This window comes from Jaculus jaculus, chromosome 4 (genome assembly GCF_020740685.1).
Source record: "Jaculus jaculus isolate mJacJac1 chromosome 4, mJacJac1.mat.Y.cur, whole genome shotgun sequence".
NCBI classification, from domain to species: Eukaryota; Metazoa; Chordata; class Mammalia; order Rodentia; family Dipodidae; genus Jaculus; species Jaculus jaculus.
In genome coordinates, this window is record NC_059105.1 from 162,422,553 (window position 1) to 162,442,248 (window position 19,696).

General features: G+C 44.3%; 1 protein-coding gene across 1 annotated transcript; it reads right to left on the minus strand.

Annotated features, from left to right (window-relative positions):
• Positions 1 to 1,026: 1,026 nt before the first annotated feature.
• Positions 1,027 to 16,459, minus strand: Timmdc1 (translocase of inner mitochondrial membrane domain containing 1). The gene is made up of 7 exons (XM_045147825.1): positions 16,296 to 16,459; positions 11,429 to 11,594; positions 9,060 to 9,148; positions 6,406 to 6,473; positions 3,444 to 3,522; positions 2,551 to 2,661; positions 1,027 to 1,424 (listed from the first exon to the last, which is right to left on the minus strand). Exons 1-7 carry the CDS (start codon positions 16,457 to 16,459, stop codon positions 1,274 to 1,276), a joined length of 828 nt encoding a protein of 275 aa, XP_045003760.1. The 3' UTR covers positions 1,027 to 1,273.
• Between the last annotated feature and the right edge of the window lie 3,237 nt (positions 16,460 to 19,696).

Here is a 19,696-nt window from a genome sequence, read left to right on the forward strand (position 1 = left end):
TTCAGACAAAGACACTTGTATGAATGTATCATAAATGTAAATGGTGATATTTTCCTTTCAAAATTATAATATGTTTTGTTAAAAAATATTCCTGTTTTATAATCAGAGCCCAAAGTACTAAATATTACACCATGGAGCCATTTCGAATTGCTTCATAATCCAAAATGTTAGGGTCTGCAGAAATGACTTAGCAGTTAAGGCACTTGCCTGCAAAGCCAAAGGACCCCAAATTCAATTCCCAGGACCCACATACACCAGATGCACAAGGTGGTGCATGCGTACACATCTAGAGTTCGTCTGCTGTGGCTGGAGGCCCTGGCATGCCCATTCTCTCTCTTTCTCTCTCTCTCACTCTCACTCTCACTCTCTCTATCTATCTATCTCAAATAAATAAATAAATTTTTCAAAAAAATAAAATAAAATAAAATCCAAAAAGGCAAAGACATATAAGCTATAAATAGATTAGCAGACCAACAGAGATGTAAGTACATATTCAAGGATAATGAATATGATGGAGAATGGAATTTCAAAGGGGAAAGTGTGGGGGCGGGAGGGAGGGAATTACCATGGGATATTTTTTTATAATCATGGAAAATGCTAATAAAAATTAAATAAATAAATAAATAAATAAATAATAGGGCTGGGGGAAAAAAAAGGATAATGAAACGTAGACAGTTCTTCTTGGCTATTTGGCTTTCTGTCCTTCCTTGACCTCTGAGTAGCTGAGGTTACAGGTGTGGGACACCATACGCATATCCCATGGTAATTCCCTCCCTCCCGCCCCCACACTTTCCCCTTTGAAATTCCATTCTCCATCATATTCATTATCCTTGAATATGTACTTACATCTCTGTTGGTCTGCTAATCTATTTATAGCTTATATGTCTTTGCCTTTTTGGATTTTATTTTATTTTATTTTTTTGAAAAATTACAAAATTCCCCATTCTTGATTTTTTTTTTTTAAATTTTTATTTATTTACTTGGTTTTTCAAGGTAAAATCCACTCTGGTCCAGGCTGACCTGGAATTCACTATGTAGTCTCAGGGTGGCCTTGAACTCATGACAATCCTCCTACTTCTGCCTCCTGAGTGCTGGAATTAAAGGTGTGTACCAACACACCCACCCCCATTCTTGATTTCTTTAAAGGTAGGAGCAAGTCACCACCATCACATGTGTGAGAACTCGTATCTATCAGAGGCTGACAGAGGCCTGGCTTTGGCAATGCCAGATACATGGCTCCCTGTAGCACTCTGAGTTTGAAGGTCAAGCATGTTCAGTCCTTGTTTTGCTCAGCTGATGATGAAGGGTTTCTAGGAAGGCTGAGGAGTGTTTCAATTTTCTTAACATCATCCTCGGGTTGATTTTTCTGTAAGCTGCTTTCAATTTCTTCAGGGAGAAGTTCAGTGACTTTCAGTCTGGTTTTCCTATAATCAAAGAATAAAAAGGATGTCTACATAGATTAAACAACAAGCGAGTCCTGGCTCACCTACCTGCTTTGGTAGAGCAACTTATGAGCAAACACCGATCCTTGCACTTCACATAGGATGACTAACTTGTTAGTTTCACTTGCAAGCTAACCATGATTTCCACATTATCACAGCATGAAATCACTGTAGACCTATTTACAATGTTCATGCATGTGCATGTAACACATGGCAGTTTCAAATAAATCATTGGAAAAATAAATAGTGCTTATTTACCCAGTTACAAAAGAGCAGCAGTGACAGTAGATGTCCTTTCAGGAAGTTGGACGGTGACCATCACTGCGCTCACGAGCACTAGATGGCAGCCCACGATGTTGGGCTTACAGGGAGCCTACAGAAATCTGATCACTTGCCAGGCGTGGTGGCGCACGCCTTTAATCCCAACACTCAGGAGGCAGAGATAGGAGGATCACCATGAGTTCAAGGCCACCCTGAGACTACACAGAAAACTTCAGGTCAGTCTGGCTAGAGTGAGACCCTACCTCAAAAAAAAAAAAAAAAAACCACCTAAAAATTAAATAAACAAACAGTTAAAGGAGGTCTGGGAGTTTGGCTCAATGGGCGAGCACTTCTCTAGCATGTAGGTTCAACCCCTACCTAGTACAGAAAAAAATAAATTACTACACTAATAAATGACTAGCTAGAATAGGCAAAAGCTTTCAGGTTCCACAGAGGCATCCAATTCAAGAGCAACCACTGTGCCTACTTAACGCCCCTCCTGTACAGGACCAAGTCAATTTCTGAGTGTGGAGATTTTACATGCATGAAATTTACATCTTTGGGTTTTTGTGTTTTGTTTTTTGAGACAAGGTCTACTCGATAATCCACGCTGGCCTGGACACACATGATTGCCCTGCCTCAGCTCCCCTACATTTAAAAAAGAAGTACCTAAAGATCCTCGGATTGAAAAGATTGGTGCCTTCTGTTTCTCTATCCCCTTACGTTAAATAGCTCAAAATACGCGAAGATGAAAAGAGCTGAAGGATTAAGCAAATGAACTGCGTGGTCATCTAGACTGGGCCGCGGCTCGAGACCAACACCAGCCTGCAGTCTCCATGCTCCTTACCACTCCTCCAGTTTCAGCTCATGAAGTGCCTTCCGGTCCTTCTCTTTCCTCTCCTGAACGGTCTCACCATGGTACTTCTGAAGTGCCATCAACAAGCTTCCCATAGGCAAGCTGACAGTATCAGAGAAAGACCAAAGACGTCATCAGCTTGAGTGACATGTAAGCATCTCTGCTGACCACCACCAAGTCAGTCACCAGTTCACTGTCAGACACTGGAGTATGGAACAATTAAAGCATCTTTGTCAGATAAAGAAATAAATATTGGGCTGGAGAGATGGCTCAGTGGTTAAGGTGCTTGCCTGCAAAGCCCAAGGACCCACGTTCAAATTCCCAGGGCCCATGTAAGCCAGTTGCACATGGTGGCACATGCATCTGGAGTTCGTTTGCAGTGGCTGGAGGCCCTGAAACATCTATTCTCTCTGTCCAGCTCTCTGTATCTTAAGAACAAATACAGAAGCAGGGGAGATGATGCAGTGAGTAAAGAGCCTACTAAACAAGCGGGAGAACCGGAGCTTAAGTAAAAACACCAGGTGTGCGGCCGTGGTGCGCACCTTTAGTCACAGCACTCGGGAGGCAGTACGCGACCAGTGAAAAGAATTCTGAGTATGCTCCTACCCTGGCTGTATCCAATCAATGTTATTTATTGTGAGAATTACAGTGTGATAACTACATGGTGGAATCAGAACTGGACAGTCAGAGCTGGGGATACAGTTCAGTGCATTTGCCTAGCATCTGGCTTTGGTCCCCATTACACACCCCAAGAAGAAAAAGCTGAACAACCATAACCGCTTTCAATATAAGACAGAGATCTCTTATAACCTCTAAGGATCAAATTTATTCTTTCTAATGTTTAATAGGCAAGGTACTTAGACTCAGACCATGTTAACACTTACCCCAACAAGGTTCCAAGTATACCACCAGCTACCAGGCCTCGAAGTCCTAAATTTATTCTGAAAAGACCTCCTGTGACAGCTATTTCAATCAAAAGAAAAAAGGTAGTAATTAATCACCTTTAAAAACTGCAATTCAGCCGGGCATGGTGGCACATGCCTTTAATCCCAGCACTCGGGAGGCAGAGGTAGGAGGATTGCCATGAGTTCGAGGCCACCCTGAGACTCCATAGTGAATTCCAGGTCAGCCTGGGCTAGAGTGAGACCCTACCTCGAAAACAAAAAACAAAACAAAACAAAACAAAAAACCTTGCAATTCCCTGGGCTGGAGAGATAGCTTAGCAGTTAAGGTACTTGCCTGCAAAGCCTAAAGACCCAGATTCAATTCCCTAGTACCCAAATAAGCCAGATGCCAGATGCACAAGGTGGCGCATATGTCTGGCGTTCATTTGCAGTGGCTAGATGCCGTGGCATGTCCAATCTCTTGCTTTCTATCTAGCGCACTCTCTCTCAAATAAATAAATACATAAATATTTTTAAAAACTGTAATTCCACTTAAAAAAATTATATGAGACACAAATCTCTAGTGAACTTTCTAAACATAGTATTAATACAGCATACTGACAGCTTACATTTCCTGATTCTAAAATGACCATGAAGGGAACTTCCTATTCACTCTAGACAGCCAATGGAAGAAAATCCATTTATAAAAATAAGTCTTAGGGGCTAGAGAGATGGCTTAGTGGTTAAGGTGCATGCCTGCAAAGCATAAGGATCCAAGTTCAATTCTCCAGATCCCACATAAACCAGATGCATAAGGTGGCACATGTGCCTGGAGTTCATTTGCAATGGCTAGAGCCCGTGGCATGCCCATTCTCTCTCTTTCTCAAATAAATAAGTTTTTTTTTTTTTTTTAATAGGCAAATAAGCCGGGCGTGGTGGTGCACACCTTTAATCCCTTCACTTGGGAGGCAGAGGTAGGAGGATCGCCATGAGTTCAAGGCCACCCTGAGTCGACATAGTGAATTCCAGGCCAGCCTGGGCCAGAGTGAGACCCTACCTTGAAATAAATAAATAAATAATAGGCAAATAAATAAAAATAAATCCTAGCGCTGGAGAGATGGGTCAGCAGTTAAGGCACTTTCTGTAAGGCCTAACAACTCAGGTTCAGTTCCCCAGTACCAATGTAAAGCCAGATGCACAGGGTGCACATGCATCTGAACTTTGCTTGCAGTGGCTAGAGGCCCTCAAGGGCCCATTTGCTGTGTGTTTGTGCATGTCTCTCTCTCTGCCTGCAAATAAATAAAATATTTAAAACAAAAAAAATTAAAAAGTAAGTCAGCCAGGCGTGGTGGCACACATCTTTAATCCCAGCACTTAGGAGGCAGAGGTAGGAGGGCCACTGTGAGTTCAAGGCCAGCCTGAGACTCCATAGTGAATTCCAGGTCAGCCTGGGCTAGAGTGAGACCCTGCCTCAAAAAAAAAAAAAAAAAAAGCCACAAAGTAAAATCAACCCTCAGTCTATGCTGTGGCTCTAATCTCCTGCTGCTTCAGTGTTGTTCATTTCCCCTTAAAAGTTAGCAACTCCACTACACCCTCCACCAACCACCTCACTTCTTCCTTCAAGGCGACCGTTTTCAAAATGAAAACAAAACCCTCACTAGCCCCAGCAGACTGGGCCTCTGCCAGCCTCGCCCATCCTGACAGCTCCGCCGCAGCCTTCAGGCAGGCCTGCGCTGGTCAAGCACCCACTGCCATCTGGCGGCCGGTACCTCTTTCCACTGGCCTGTGTGGTCCTGGGGACCACAACCAGGGATAGGCACACACCCTACTAGCTATGCTACACTGCCAGCTCTGTTTTCTCTTTTAATGTTTATTTAAATAGATTACAGTTTATTTGCAAGCAGCGGGATAGAAGAGACAGAGAGAATGGGCACACCAGGGCCTCTAACCACTGCAAACAAACTCCAGATGCATGTGTCACCTTGTGCATCTGGCTCTGTGTGAATACTAGGGATTTGAACTCAGGTTGTTAGGCTCTGCAGGCAAGTGCCTTAACTGGTAACCTATCTCTTCGGCCCCCATTTTAAAAATACATCTTTGGGGCTGGAGAGATGGCTTAGCGGTTAAGCACTTGCCTGTGAAGCCTAAGGACCCCGGTTCAAGGCCCAACTCCCCAGGACCCACGTTAGCCAGATGCACAAGGGGGCGCACGCATCTGGAATTCGTGTGCAGTGGCTGGAGGCCCTGGCGTGCCCATTCTTTCTCCTTCTCTCTATCTGCCTCTTTCTCTGTCTATAGCTCTCAAATAAATAAATAAATAAATATTTTTTTAAAAAAATACATCTTTGGCCTTTAATCCCAGCACTTGGGAAGCAGAGATAGGTGGGTTGCTGTGAGTTTGGGGCCACCCTGAGACTAGCCTGGGCTAGAAAGCGAAACCTTACCTCGAGAAAAAGAAAGAATATTTAACATTTATTTCTCTACTAATTTATAAGTACACAGCACATCATTATCAACTACTGTCACCATGCTGTACAATACAGCTCTAAAACTCAGTCCTCCTCACTAACTTGAAATTTTATAGCCAGGACCAACATCTCCTTCATTCAGCCCCTACTAATCACCATTTTATGTTCTACTTTTGTTTTTGTTTTTTCTGTTTTGAGACAGGGTCTCACACTCTGTATGTATCTAAGGATGACCCTGAACTCCTGGTCCTCCTGCCTCACTTTCTGAGTTAGGTTTACAGGCAGGCCGACCACACCTAGCTCCTATGTTCTGTTTTTAATACCATTTTTAAAAAGTGATTCAGTGGCTGAGGCCCTGGCATGCCAATTCTCTTTCTTTCAATCTAAAATTTAAAAATATTAATAAATCTAGTAGTTCTTATTCATAAATTCTTACATATTTTCTAAACCATACTTGAGACTGAAAGTAGTAAATAAGAACAAGAATGTCTTACCTCCTGCAATGACAAAATGGCTCAGAGAGCTTTTATTACGGTATACAGTTAGCCCAGTGTTCACTGTGCTAGGAAGAAGAGAAAACATTCAGGTCAGAGCACATCCCATTTACCTTCCTCATTGCTACCTTCATTGAAATGGCAGGCTTAAGAGATCATTTTGGGACTGGAGAGATGGCTTACTGGTTAAGGCACTCGCCTGCAAAGCCAAGGACTCAGGTTTGATTCCCCAGGACCCATATAAACCAGATGCACAAGGCGGCACATGCATCTGTAGTTGGTTTGCAGTGGCTGGAGGCTCTGGTGCACCCATTCTTTTTTATCTCTGCCTCTTTCTCTCTCTGTCTCCTTCTCTTTCTCAAATAAATAAAAATAAAATAAAATAAATTTTTTTGAAAAAAGAAAAGTTCATTTCAGCCAAGGGTAGTGGTGCATGCCTTTAATCCCAGCATTTGGGAGGCAGATTTAGGAGGATCTGTGAGTTCAAGGCCAGCCTGAGACTATGGAGTGAATTTCAGGTTAGCCTGTGCTAAAGTAAGCCCACACCTCAAAAAGCCAAAATATATATCTATATCCTTTGAAGCTGGGCATGGTGGCACACACCTTTAATCTCAGCACTCTGGAGGCAGAGGTAGGAGGATTGCTGTGAGTTGAAGGCCACCCTGAGGCTACATAGTGAATTCCAGGTCAACCTGGGCTAGAGTGAGATCCTACCTTGACAAACAATCAAACAAAAAAAAAAAAAAATTTTTTTTTTAAGTAAAGGGCTAGAGAGATGACTCTGTGGTTAAAAGTACTTGCTTGCAAGCCTGTCAGTCTGGGTTCAATTCTCTGGTAACCATGTAAAGACAGGTGCACAAAGTGGCAAACCCAATCTGGAGTTCATTTGAAGTGGTAAAGAGCTCTGGCTGGTTCTCTCTCTCTCTTTCTCTCTAGATCTCTAATTAAAAAAAAAAATACTAATATATATATATTAACAATAAGAAGAAGAACTGGGCTCGGTGGCCCATGCCTTTCATCTAAGCACTCAGGAGGCAGAGGCAGGAGGATCACAGTGAGTTTCAGGTCAGCCTGAGACTACACACTGAGTTTCAGGTCAGCCTGGGCTACAGCAAGACCCTACCACCTACCTCAATAAAAAATAAAGACAGACAGACAGAGAAAGAGAAGCCAGGACTACAGAGTGAGTTTCAGGTCACCATGGGTAAAAGTGAGACATCTTTCTCAAAAAAAGAAGCAAAGGGGCTGCTAGAGAGATGGCTTAGCGGTTATAGCACTTGCCTGTGAAGCCTAAGGACCCAGGTTTGATTCCCCAGAACCCACGTAAGCCAGATGCACATGATGGTATGTGCATCTGAGTTTGTTTGAATGGCAGGATGCCTTGGCATGCCCAGTCTCTTTATTACTCAAATCTCTTAAATAACTAAATAAATATATTTAAAGTAATAAAGTCTCTCTAAAACTTAAAAAAAAAAAAAAAGGAGAAGGGGAGTAGAAGGAAGAAGAGGGAGAGAAGGATAAAAGGGCATCATGAAGATTTCATTGTTTTCCAGTTTCAATAATCCCACTTGCACTCTTAACAGACCCCGCTCTCTAGGCATGATAGTGCACATCTCCAATGCCAACATTTGGGAGGTTAAGGCAAGGGAATTGTTAGGACAAAACCAGCCTGGACTACATGGTGATTTTCAGGCTAGCTGGACATACAGCAAGATCTTGTCTCAAAAAACATAAAACATGGGCTGGGGAGAAGGCTTTGCAGTTAAGGTGCTTGCCTGCAAAATCTAAGGACCCAAGTTCCATTCAACAGGACCCATGTAAGCCAGATGTACAAGGTGGTGTATGTGTCTAGAGTTTGTTGGCAGTGGCCTGAGGCCCCAGTGCACCCATTCTCTCTGCCTTTCTCTCTCTCTCAAATATATATGTAAATAAAATAGTTTTAAAAAAAACATTAAAAAAGAAAAATATAAAAGTGGGATGGAGAGATGGCTTAGTGGTTAAGGCATTTGTCTACAAAGCCAAAGGACCCAGGTTCAATGCCCCAGTACACACGTAAGCCAGATGCACCAGGTGGTGCATGCCTCTAGAGTTTGTTTCCAGTGGCTAGAGGTCCTGGTGCACCCATTCACTCTCTTTCTGTCAAATAAATAAGTAAAGGGCTAAAGAAATGATTCAGTAGTTACGGTACTTGCCTGCAAAGCCAAAGGACCCAGGTTTGATTCCCCAGGACCCACATAAGCCAGATGCACAAGATGGTGTATGTGTCTGGAATGCATTTGCCACCACTGGAGGCCCTGGCACGCTCATATTCATTCATATTTTCTCTCTCTCTCTCTCAAATAAATAAATAAAACAGTAAAGGGAAGAGAAAGGAAGGGAGCAGGGTACTTAATAGGTTGATATTGTATATATGTAAGTACAATGATTGAGATGGGGAGGTAATATGATGGAGAATGGAATTTCAAAGGGGAAAGTGCGGGGAGGGGAGGGAGGGAATTTCCGTGGGATATTTTTTATAATCATGGAAAATGCTAATAAAAATTAAAATAAAAAAATAAATTAATAAATAAAACAGTTAAAAGTTTTAAAATAAATAAATAAAATACTTAAGAAAAAACACCTCAAGACCCTCTCTAACAACTAAGAGAACTTACTTGAATATAGTTACAAACAGTCCTGTCCTCCAGCTCCAGCGCCAGCCATAGCGAATGAAGCCTCGTGTGGCAGCACGATGGGCGCTTTGCTAAATCAACAACAAACAAAAGGCTGAGAGGTCCCAAGACACCACGACACTTTTCTTAGTCTAAAACTGTAATGGAGGCATGCCAGTTAGAGATAAAAACACAGCAGTAACCTTTAGAAATATGTTGACCAAGTGACTGAAGTTCCTATCACTAGTAAAAAAAGGAAATTTAATAGCTAGAATGTGCTCCTGATATAAGGTATTAAGAGGATACAATATCAACTCTAGGGGGCTCCTGCCGAAAGGAAGCCTAAGTCTCACACAAGAGACCATCGACGGGGACTAACAGCTCTGGCCTCTCAGCTCAGGGGCTTTCTGCTTTCTTTCCTCCTTTATTTTCACAAAAGAAGTCTTTCTTAACTTGAAAAAGAAAAAGCTATCCAACAAATCTAGATGGAGGGACACTCTACAATGAGCTCCATAGTCTTCAAAACGGTCACTGACACAGAAGAGAAACAAAAGCAGCTGGGTGAGATGGCTCACGCTCACGCCTGTAATCCCAGCATGTGGTGGTTTGATTCAGGTGTCCCCCATAAACCTAGGTGTTCTGAATGCTAGCTACCCAGCTGATGGATATTTGGGAATTAATGCCTCCTGAAGGGAGTGTATTGTTGGGGGCGGGCTTATGGGCTTTATAGCCAGTTTCCCCATGCCAGTGTTTGGCACACCCTCCTGTTGTTGTGGTCCATCTTATGTTGGCCAGAGGGTGATGTCCACCTTCTGATCATGCCATCGATTTCCCCTGCCATCGTGAAGCTTCCCCTCGAGCCTGTAAGCCAAAATAAAACTCTTTTTCCCAGAAGCTGCTCTTGGTTAGGTGATTTCTACCAGCAATGCGAACCGGACTGCAACACAGCACTTGGTAGACAGAGGGGAGGATCGTGAGTTCAGAGGGCAGCTGGGGCTACAAGTTAGTTCCAGGTCAGTCTGGCCTAGAGAGAGGTTCTGCCTGCAAACAACAAACTGCCTGGGGATGGCTCAGAGGTAAAAGGTGCCTGCTCAAAAAGCCTGTCCACCCAGGTTCAATTCCGCAGCACCCAGGTAAAGCCAGCCCACAACGTGATATGCATGTGTCTGGAGTTCATTCACAGCAGCAATGGGTCTCTCAAATAAATACAAATCTTAAAAACAACAAGGCCGGACATGGTGGCGCACGCCTTTAATCCCAGCACTTGGGAGGAAGAGGTAGGAGGATCGCCGTGAGTTCGAGGCCACCCTGAGACTCCATAGTGAATTCCAGATCAGCCTGGGCTAGAGTGAAACCTTACCTCAAAAAAAAAAAAACAAAAAAAAAAAACCAACAACAGGGCTGTTGTGTGTGTGTATACACACACGTGTGCACGCACGTACACACACACACATTATATATAAAGTATAGATTGGCTGGGAAGATGGCTAGAGGTTAAAAGCACTTGCTTCCAAAGGCTGCCAGCCTGGATTCAATTCCTCAGTGCCCATGTAAAGCCAGATGCACAAAGTGGACCATGTATCTGGAGGTTTTTTGCAGTAGCAAGAAGTGCTGGTGCACCTAACTCTCTCTCTCTCCCTCCCTCTCAAATAAATAAAAAGTATATTTATAAAAAGTAGGGGCTGGAGAAATGGCTCAGCAGTTAAGGCACTTGCCTGCAATGCCTAATGACCTGGGTTCAATTCCCTAGTACCCATGTAAAGCCAGATGCACAAGGTGGAACATGTGTCTGGAGTTTGTTTGCAGGAGCTGGAGGCCCTGGCACGCCCATTCTCTCCCTCTTGTTCAAATAAATAAATAAAGGGTTGGAGATATGACTCAGTGGTTAAGGTACTTACCTGTAAAGCATCTGGAGTTCGTTTGCAGGGGCTAGAGGCCCAGGTGTGCCAATTCTCTCTTTTTCTCTCTCTACTTGCAAATAAATATTAAATAAACAAACAATAGATATATTTTTAGAAAGCAACAGAGAGAGGAGAAATAGAGAATTGGCATGTCAGGGCCTTAGCCACTGCAACTGAACACCAGATGCTTGTGCCACCAAGTGGGCATGTGTGACCTTGCGCTTGCCTCACCTTTGTGCATCTGGCTAATTTGGGATCTGGAGAGTAGAATATGGGTCCTTAGGCTTCATGGGCAAGCACTTTTAACTGCTAAGCCATCTCTCCAGCCCAACAAAAATATTTTTTAAAAAAATTTTTTAAAGAGTATAGACTGAATTTCTGTAATTTGACAAACAAAACCATCCCAACCCACAACCTCACAAAGGTGAAGTATAAAATGAGTTGCTAAATTGGTGTGTCCCCACTACTTACCACAGCATCAAACCGACTGTGGTACAATTCAGCTTGGCTTTGCTCAACGTAGCGTCGTTTTGCGTGAATAAAAGCTGGTATGCCTCCATACGCCCAGCCAATGATGCCTGCCGAAGCAGCTGCCTTAAGAATATATTCAAGTTCCCTGGAAAGTCTCTGTTGTTCACTAAAACATCAAAAAGACAATGTTAGGACATTATGCAAATCACTATCCCAAATGCGAACACTGCATGTTTGTTTTTGGCAGAACAGACTAAAACCTTGACTGAGTTAAACAATGCACTTATATTAAAGCAACACAAGCTGGACATGGTGGCTCACACCTGCGATTCCAATTTGTAGGCGTCTAAGACAGGAAGATGAAGAGTTTAAGGTCAGGGGCTGGAGAGATGGCTTAGCAGTTAAGGCACATACCTGGGAAGCCTAAGGACCCAGGTTCGATTCTCCAGGTCCCACATAAGCCAGATGCACATGGTGGTGCATGCATCTGGAGTTTGTTTGCAGTGGCTGGAGGCCCTGGTGTGCTCATTCTCACTCTCTCCCTTTCTCTGTCTATAATGAATAAATAACTAAAAATAAAATCTTAACAAAAGAGTTTAAGGTCAGCCAGTGCTACATATAAAGCTCCTGTCTCAAAAATGAATAAGATAGGGCTGGAGAGATGGCTTAGCGGTTAAGGCACTTGCCTGCGAAGCCAAAGGACCTAGGTTTGATTCCCCAGTACCCACCTAAGCCAGATGCACAAGGGGGCACATGCATCTGAAGTTCGTTTGCAGTGGCTAGAGGCCCTAGTGTGCCCATTCTCTCTGTCTGTCTCCTCTCTCTCTCTCGCTCTGCTTGCAAATAATTTTTTTAAATGAATAAAATAAAGCCAAGGCTTCTGCGTGAGAAGGAAAATACTTAGTAGCAGAGGCCAGTAAGTTAAAAAGGAGACATAAAGGGAAGAGAAAGAAGGAGTGTACTTAATAGGTTGATATTGTATATATGTAAGTACAATGATTGAGATAGGGAGGTAATATGATGGAGAATGGAATTTCAAAGGGGAAAGCATCAGGGGGGAGGGAAGGAATTACCATGGGATATTTTTTTATAATCATGGAAAATGTTAATAAAATTTTTTAAATAAAAAAATAATAATAAATAAATAAATAAAGCCAAGTATGGTGGCTCTTTCCTTTCATCTCACTACTCAGGAGGCTGGTGTAGGAGAACTACCAAGTTGGAGGTCAGCCTGGACTAGAGTGAGTTCTAGTTCAGCCTGGGGAGCATGAGATGCTGCCTCAAAAAAAAAAAAAATTAAAAAAAAATAAATAAATAAAATAGGCCTGGGGAAATAGCTCAGCAGTTAAAAGATGCTTGCTTGAGCCAGGTGTGGTGGCACATGCCTTTAATTCCAGCACTCAGGAGGCAGATGTAGGAGGATTGCCAAGAGTTCGAGGCCATCCTGAGACTACATAAGTGAATTCCAGGTCAGCCTGGACCAGAGTGATACCTTTCTCAAAACAACAACCACAACAAAAAGATGTTTGTTGGCAGTGTACTGGTCAAGGTTCGATTCCCCAATACTCACATAAAGACAAATGGACAAAGTGGCACATGAGTCTGGAGTTTGTTGACAGGGACAAGAGGTCCTGTAGCACCCACTTACTCAAATAAAAATATTTAAAAAAAAAAAAAAAACAGGGCTGGAGAGATGGCTTAGCAGTTAAGCGCTTGCCTGTGAAGCCTAAGGAACCCAGTTCAAGGCTCAATTCCCCAGGACCCAAGTTAGCCAGATACACAAGGGGGAGCATGCATTTGGAGTTTGTTTACAGAGGCTGGAAGCTCTGGCGCGCCCATTCTCTCTCTCTCTCTTTGCCTCCTTCTCTGTCACTCTCAAATAAACAAACAAACAAAACAAATAAAAATAAAAAAAATTTAAAAATAACATACTGAGTATGTACATAAGTAATAAAGAAAACAAAACAATCAATCAAAAAAATAAGGGCTGAAAAGATGGCTCAGTGGCTAAAGGTGCTTACTGACAAAGTGGGCCAGCCAGGGTTCAATTCCCCAGTAATCATGTAAAGCCAGATGCAAAAAATGATGTATGTGCTGGGGCACATGCCTTTGATTCCAGCACCCAGGAGGCAGGAGGAGGATCGCCACGAGTTCAAGGAGACCCTGAGATGACATAGTGAATTCCAGGTCAGCCTGAACTAGAGTGAGACCCTACTTTGAAAAGCCAAAAAAAAAAAAAAAAAAAAAAATAATAATAATAATAATAATAAGATTTAAAAAAATGATGTATGTATGCATCTGTTTTTTTGTAGCAGCAAGAAACCCTAGCACATCCATACACATACATATTCCAATTTTTGTAAATAATTAAAAACAACAATATACAAACCTTAGACAAAACTAATCTATGCTGTTAGAAAACTAGGACAATAGCTGGGCGTGGATTTGCACACCTTTAATGCCAGCACTCGGGAGGCAGAGGTAGGAGGATCGCTGTGAGTTCGAGGCCACCCTGAGACTCCATAGTAAGTTCCAGGTCAGCCTGGGCTAGAGTGAGACCCTACCTTGAAAAACAAACAAAAAAAGAAAACTAGGACATTGTGAAGAACATGATTAGAAAGGCGGAGGGGAAGTTTCTAGGGTGCTGGTAACAATTTCTGGTGTTGGTTGCACAGCTATGTTCAGTCTGGAAATTCATTGGTAAATACACTTAGGTGTATTTTCTTTTTGTTTGTATGTTATGTATTTGAGAGAAAATGGGCAGGCCAGGGTCTCCTGAAGGTAAAAACCAACTCCAGACACATATGCCACTTTTTGCATCTGGCTTTATGTGGGTACTAGGCAATCAAATCTGGGTTGTCAGGCTTTGCAAACAAGCAACTTTAGCCATTGAGCCATCTTTCCAGCCTCTTAGGAATATTTTCCTAAATGCATATTATCACACCAGAAATAGGGAGGGAAAAAGTCTATTGGCTGCAGAGACCAGTGTTTTCACTTTTGAATTTTTGTTTTGTTTTTTGCTTTTCGAGGTAGGATCTCACTCTAACTCAGGCTGACCTGGAACTCACTCTGTAGTCTCAGGGTAGCCTTGAACTCACAGCGATCCTCCTACCTTTGCCTCCCAAGCACTGGGATTAAAGGCATGCGCCACCACACCCAGCACTTTTGATTTTTTAAAATATTTTATTCACTTATTTATTTGGGAGGGGAGGACAGACAGGCAGAATGGGAATGCCAGGGCCTCTAGTCACTGCAAACAAATTCAATACATGCACCAGCTTGTGCATCTAGCTTTATGTGGGTACTGGGGAGTTGAACCTGGGTCCTTGGACTTTGCCAGCAAGCACCTTAACTGTCAAGCCATCTCTCCAGCCCTTAATTTTTTTAAAGGCCAGTCTGTTGGACTTGCTTAATAGTTTATTTTTATTTATTTGACAGAGAGAGAATGAGAATGGACACGCCTCCTCCAGCTACTGCGAACGAACTCCCGATGTGTGCGCCCCCTTGTACATCTGGCTAACATGGGTCCTAGGGAATCGAACCAGGGTCCTTTGGCTTTGCAGGCAAATGCCTTAACTGGTAAGCCACCCCTTCAGCCCCTGAATTCTGCCCCCTCCCCCAGTCAAGGCTGGCCTTGAACTCAGTGATCCTCCTATAAACCTCTTAAGGACCGACACTAAATGTGTGAGCCACCATTCCTGGCCTCACTTCTGAATTTTAGGTTTATACAAAGTATACAAATTCACAAGATATTGGAGCAATATATCAACAAAACATGAATTTTTAAAGCGAAAACCAAACCCTTATTTAGTTTTTATGATATACTCAGGTTAGCACTATAAAAAGCCAAGTGGTGGCCCATGCCTGTAGTCCCGGGAGGTTAACTACTTGAGCCCAGGAGTTTCAATCCTGACAATATTCTGAGAATCTCTCTTTTCGTGAGAACAGACTGGCAGTAAACTCATATGAAGTTTGTACGTACGACCTCGCATAGTTTTGAGACGGGGTGTCACATAACCCAGGCTGGGCTCCCAACTTACTATATGGTCCAGGCTGGCTTCTGCCTGCACCTCCCAAGTGCTGGGGCCGGAACCCAGGGGCCTCACTGCATGCTCGTCAGGCACTGTACCGACTGACCTATATTCCCAGAAGAATGACCTTGAGTTACTGCTCTTTCTACCTCCAGCTCCCAAGCGCTAAGATTACAGGCAAGTGCCAAAGTGCCCAGCTGATGATGCCGTGCTGGGAATCGAACCCAAGGCTTCGGGTCTGCTTGAGGAGCACTCTACCAACGGAAGCCCTAACACGCATGACTTTCAGAGTATAACCTTTCTCTTTAACGACCAAATGACCATGCCGGGCACAAACCTAAGTAAACCATGAGCTTGGAAAGATGGCTTAGCGGTTAAGGCGCTTGCCTGCAAAGCCAAAGGGCCAAGGTTCGATTACCCAAGACCCACGTCAGGCAGATGCACAAGGTGGCGGCATGCACCTGGAGTTCCTTTGCTGTGGCTGGAGGCCCCGGCCGGCGCGCCCATTCTCTCTCTACCTCGTTGTCTCGCTAATAAAATAAAATATTTACGGCTGGAGAGATGGTTTAGCGGTTAAGGCGTTTGCCTGCAAGGCCAAAGGATCCCGGTTCGACTCCCAGGGACCCACGTAAGGACGCACAAGGGGGCGCACGCGTCTGGAGTTCGTTTGCAGTGGCTGGAGGCCCTGGTGCGCCCATTCTCTCTCGCTCTGTCTCTCCCCCCCGTTTCTCATAAATAAGTAAGTAAATGTTTTTAATATTTAAAGTAAATAAATAAGCCACACGGCCCCGGGGTCCTCCCGGGCGGCCCTCCCCACACACCCGAGGCACTTTTACTCTTTGACAAACAGCTCCCGGAGGCGGGCCCATCCGGATTCCGGCTCGTTGGGGGGCCGCTTGGGAGTCTCCAGCAAGGCTCCGGACTCGGCGGCCCAGACCCGGGGAAAGGGAGCCAGGGCCCGGCCGAGGATGCGGCGGGGCGCCGCCGGGGGCGCGTCCATGGCCGGCTCCCCGCGAAGCAGCGCGGGGCAGTGGCGTCCGCACGCGGGGACCGACTTCCCACGCTTGCCCGGCGCCGGGCGGAAGTCCCGCCCCCAGCGAGGGCAAAGGCCAAGGGGCGGAGCGACGCGGTGTCCCGAGCACAGAGCACTTCCGGTGAGGGCCGGGTGGGCGGGACGGTCCGCCCCGGAAGTGACTTGGCGTCACCCGGCCCGCTCCTTGGAGATATGAGCCCCACCTACAGGTTGCGTGTGAGGTGCTCACAGGTTGGAGTTAACTCAGTGATGATGCTGGAAGATCCCAGGCCGCCTTTTTTTTTTTTTTTTTTTGGTGTTTTGAGGTAGGGTCTCACTCTGGTCCAGGCTGACCTGGAATTAACTCTGTAGTCTCAGGGTGGCCTTGAACTCATGGCGATCCTCCTACCTCTGCCTCCCGAGTGCTGGGTTTAAGGCGTGCGCCACCACGCCCGGCTTTCAGGCCGCCTTTAATCCCAGCACTCGGGAGGCAGAGGTAGGATGGCAGAGTTCAAGGCCACCCTAAGAATACATAGTGAATTCTAGGTCAGCCTGGGCTAGAGCAAGACCTTACCTCAAAAAACAACCCTCCCAAAAAAACAAACATCATCAACAACAACAAAAAGTCCATTAACTACATAGCTACCTCTTTGGGCAACTGGTGGTGGTTTTAATGCGGTGCTGGGATTGAACCTATGCTAGGCCAAAGCTCTTCCACCAACGTATCGAAACTCTGAAGACTCACTTGTAAGGTGCCGTTTGTTACCTAGTACCTCCAGAAAGTCCTCTGACTCGGTTGCTGCCAGTCCATTTTGTCTTCCACGCAGTCAGGGGTCCCTTCCACATATCCCAAGCACGGAGGCTTGCTTACCTTCCTCAAACCATTTAGGAAATACTGTTCTTCTGAGGCTGACCTTTGCAGAGTCTCAAAGCAACACTGTCCAATTCATCAGATTGTGCTGTCGACACATACAGCTCTCTCGATCTTCCAGGGCGTTTGCCAACAGAGTAACCATTAAGGAGGGATTTTAGACACATCACCAAACTCTGCCAGTAAACATTTTTCCCTCAGCTTTTCGAGCTCCTTTCAGCAAACACAACAGTGCTGCATCTGTTGGGAATTATCTCTGGGGTCAGCAAGCTCCCTTTCTCTGCCAAGTTCACCTAGTGCAACTCTTGCTAAATTTATTACATTTGGTTATATTGCCATCAATATGAACCTTTTCTGCAGATAGAGAATGAATGAATTTATTCTTACTTTGAGAGAGAGAGAGAATTGGTGCACCAGGGCTTCAGGCGCTGTAATCGAACTCCAGACACTTGTGCCACCTACTGAGCATGTGCTTTCCTCACCTTTGTGTGTCTGGCTTAAGTGGGATCTGTGGAGTAAACATGGGACTTTAGATCTCACACAGTCAAGGGCCTTAACCACTAAGCCATCTTTCCAACCCAAGAATGAATTTTTTAGGAGAAAATGGTAAGTTTTGGACAGAGCTAATATTGACGACAACAAAATCTTCAAAATTTGTGGGGATAAAAGTTATTTTCAAAACCATATACTTTACATACTATAACACACCATCTTCATACCATCTATATACTGAGGTAAACAGATAAGTATAAAATCTGAGTAACTCATGCTGTATCTAAAAACAAATAAGGAGCTGGAGAAATGGCTTAGTGGTTAAGCACTTACCCGTGAAGCCTGAGGACCCTGGTTCAAGGCTCGATTCCCCAGGACCCACCTTAGCCAGATGCACAAGGGGACGCATGCATCTGGAGTTCATTTGCAGTGGCTGGAGGCCCTGGCACACCCATTCTCTCCTCTCTATCTGCCTCTTTCTCTGTCACTCTCAAATAAATAAAAATTAAAAAAAATTAAAACCAATAAGCTGGGTTTGGTGGCACATACCTTTAATCCCAGCACTCAGGAGGCAGAGGTAGGAGGGTCTCTGTGAGTTCAAGTGAATTCCAAGTCAGCCTGAGTTAGAGACCTGACCTCGAAAAACCACACACACAAAATAATCCAGGCTGGAGAGATGGTTAAGCGGTTAAGGCACTTGCCTGCAAAGTCTAAGGACCTGAATTCAGTTTCCCAGTACCCATGTAAAGCCACATGCACAAAGAGGTTATGTGTGGCTACAGTTCGTTTGTAGCAGCTAGAAGCCCTGGCGTGTCCATTCTCTCTCTCTCTCTTCTCTCTCTGTGCTTACAAAAAACAAAAAACAAACAAACAACAAAAAAAAAACACCAAACACCTTATTAACTCTTCAGAGGGTGAGGATTTGTATTGATCTAATTCTTACAATGTTTTCCCAACCCCCTTGGGCCCAATGACTAAACAACCCACATATAGGATCTAGTTAAGCCAAGTATATCCATCCGTCCGTCCATCCAGTGATTCTTCAGTATTTATTCTGTGTGAGGCACTGTGCTGGATAATGGAGACATCAAGACAAGTAAGCTCACAAAACATTAGGAGAAAGAGCCAAGTAACCACAGTGCAGTGAGACAGCACGTGCACATCCATGAGCTGATCGCGACAGTAGTCCCTGCCTGCTGGGGAGGGTGAGACTCAAGAGTGATGTTTGAGGGACAATTTCCAATGAGAAGCGTTACCCGAGGAACGGCACCCCAGCTCCTGATCTAAAGGACGGCAACTTTTGTTCCTATTTTAGTGAGTGAACTAAAACATGGAAAGCTTACAACTAGTAGGCCCTGGTGACAAGGACAAACCACAGTCCAACTCAGAAAGGACTGCCTTTCTCGACATTTACAGTCCCCTAAGGACATGGAATCTGAGTGCTTTAAGTACTCAAAACAAGTCTGCCTTTAGTTCATGTAATTCTCTTCCCAAGTATGTTCAACAACTCTAAGAACTCCCGAGATTTACATTTTTCAATAAGGGTCTTGAAAAGGACAAATATACTTCAGAAACAAGAGGAAAGATCTGAATCTCACATTTACTTTTTTTGAAACCAGTTAATACCAAACAGTTCTTGAAAGGTGCCAGGTGTAGTGACTCATACCCTTAATCCCAGCACTCCGGAAGCTGAGGTAGGAAGATTGCTATTTCAGGCCAGCCTGGGATATGGTGAGTTCCAGGTTAGCATGGGCTACAGTGAGACCCTGCCTCAGAAAGAAAAGGAAAGGGAGGAAGGAAGGAAGGAAAGGAAAAAAAAAAAAAGCCAAGGAAGGAAGGAAGGGATAGGAGGATTCTAAACG

Excerpts from the sequence above, each read along its gene's own strand:
- Timmdc1 (XM_045147825.1), bottom strand. The coding sequence starts at position 16,459 with ATGGACGCGCCCCCGGCGGCGCCCCGCCGCATCCTCGGCCGGGCCCTG. Across the intron at positions 11,595-16,295 it reads CGGGAGCTGTTTGTCAAAGA|TGAACAACAGAGACTTTCCA; the intron begins GTAAAAGTGCCT and ends TTGATGTTTTAG. Across the intron at positions 2,662-3,443 it reads ATACTTGGAACCTTGTTGGG|CTTGCCTATGGGAAGCTTGT; the intron begins GTAAGTGTTAAC and ends TGATACTGTCAG.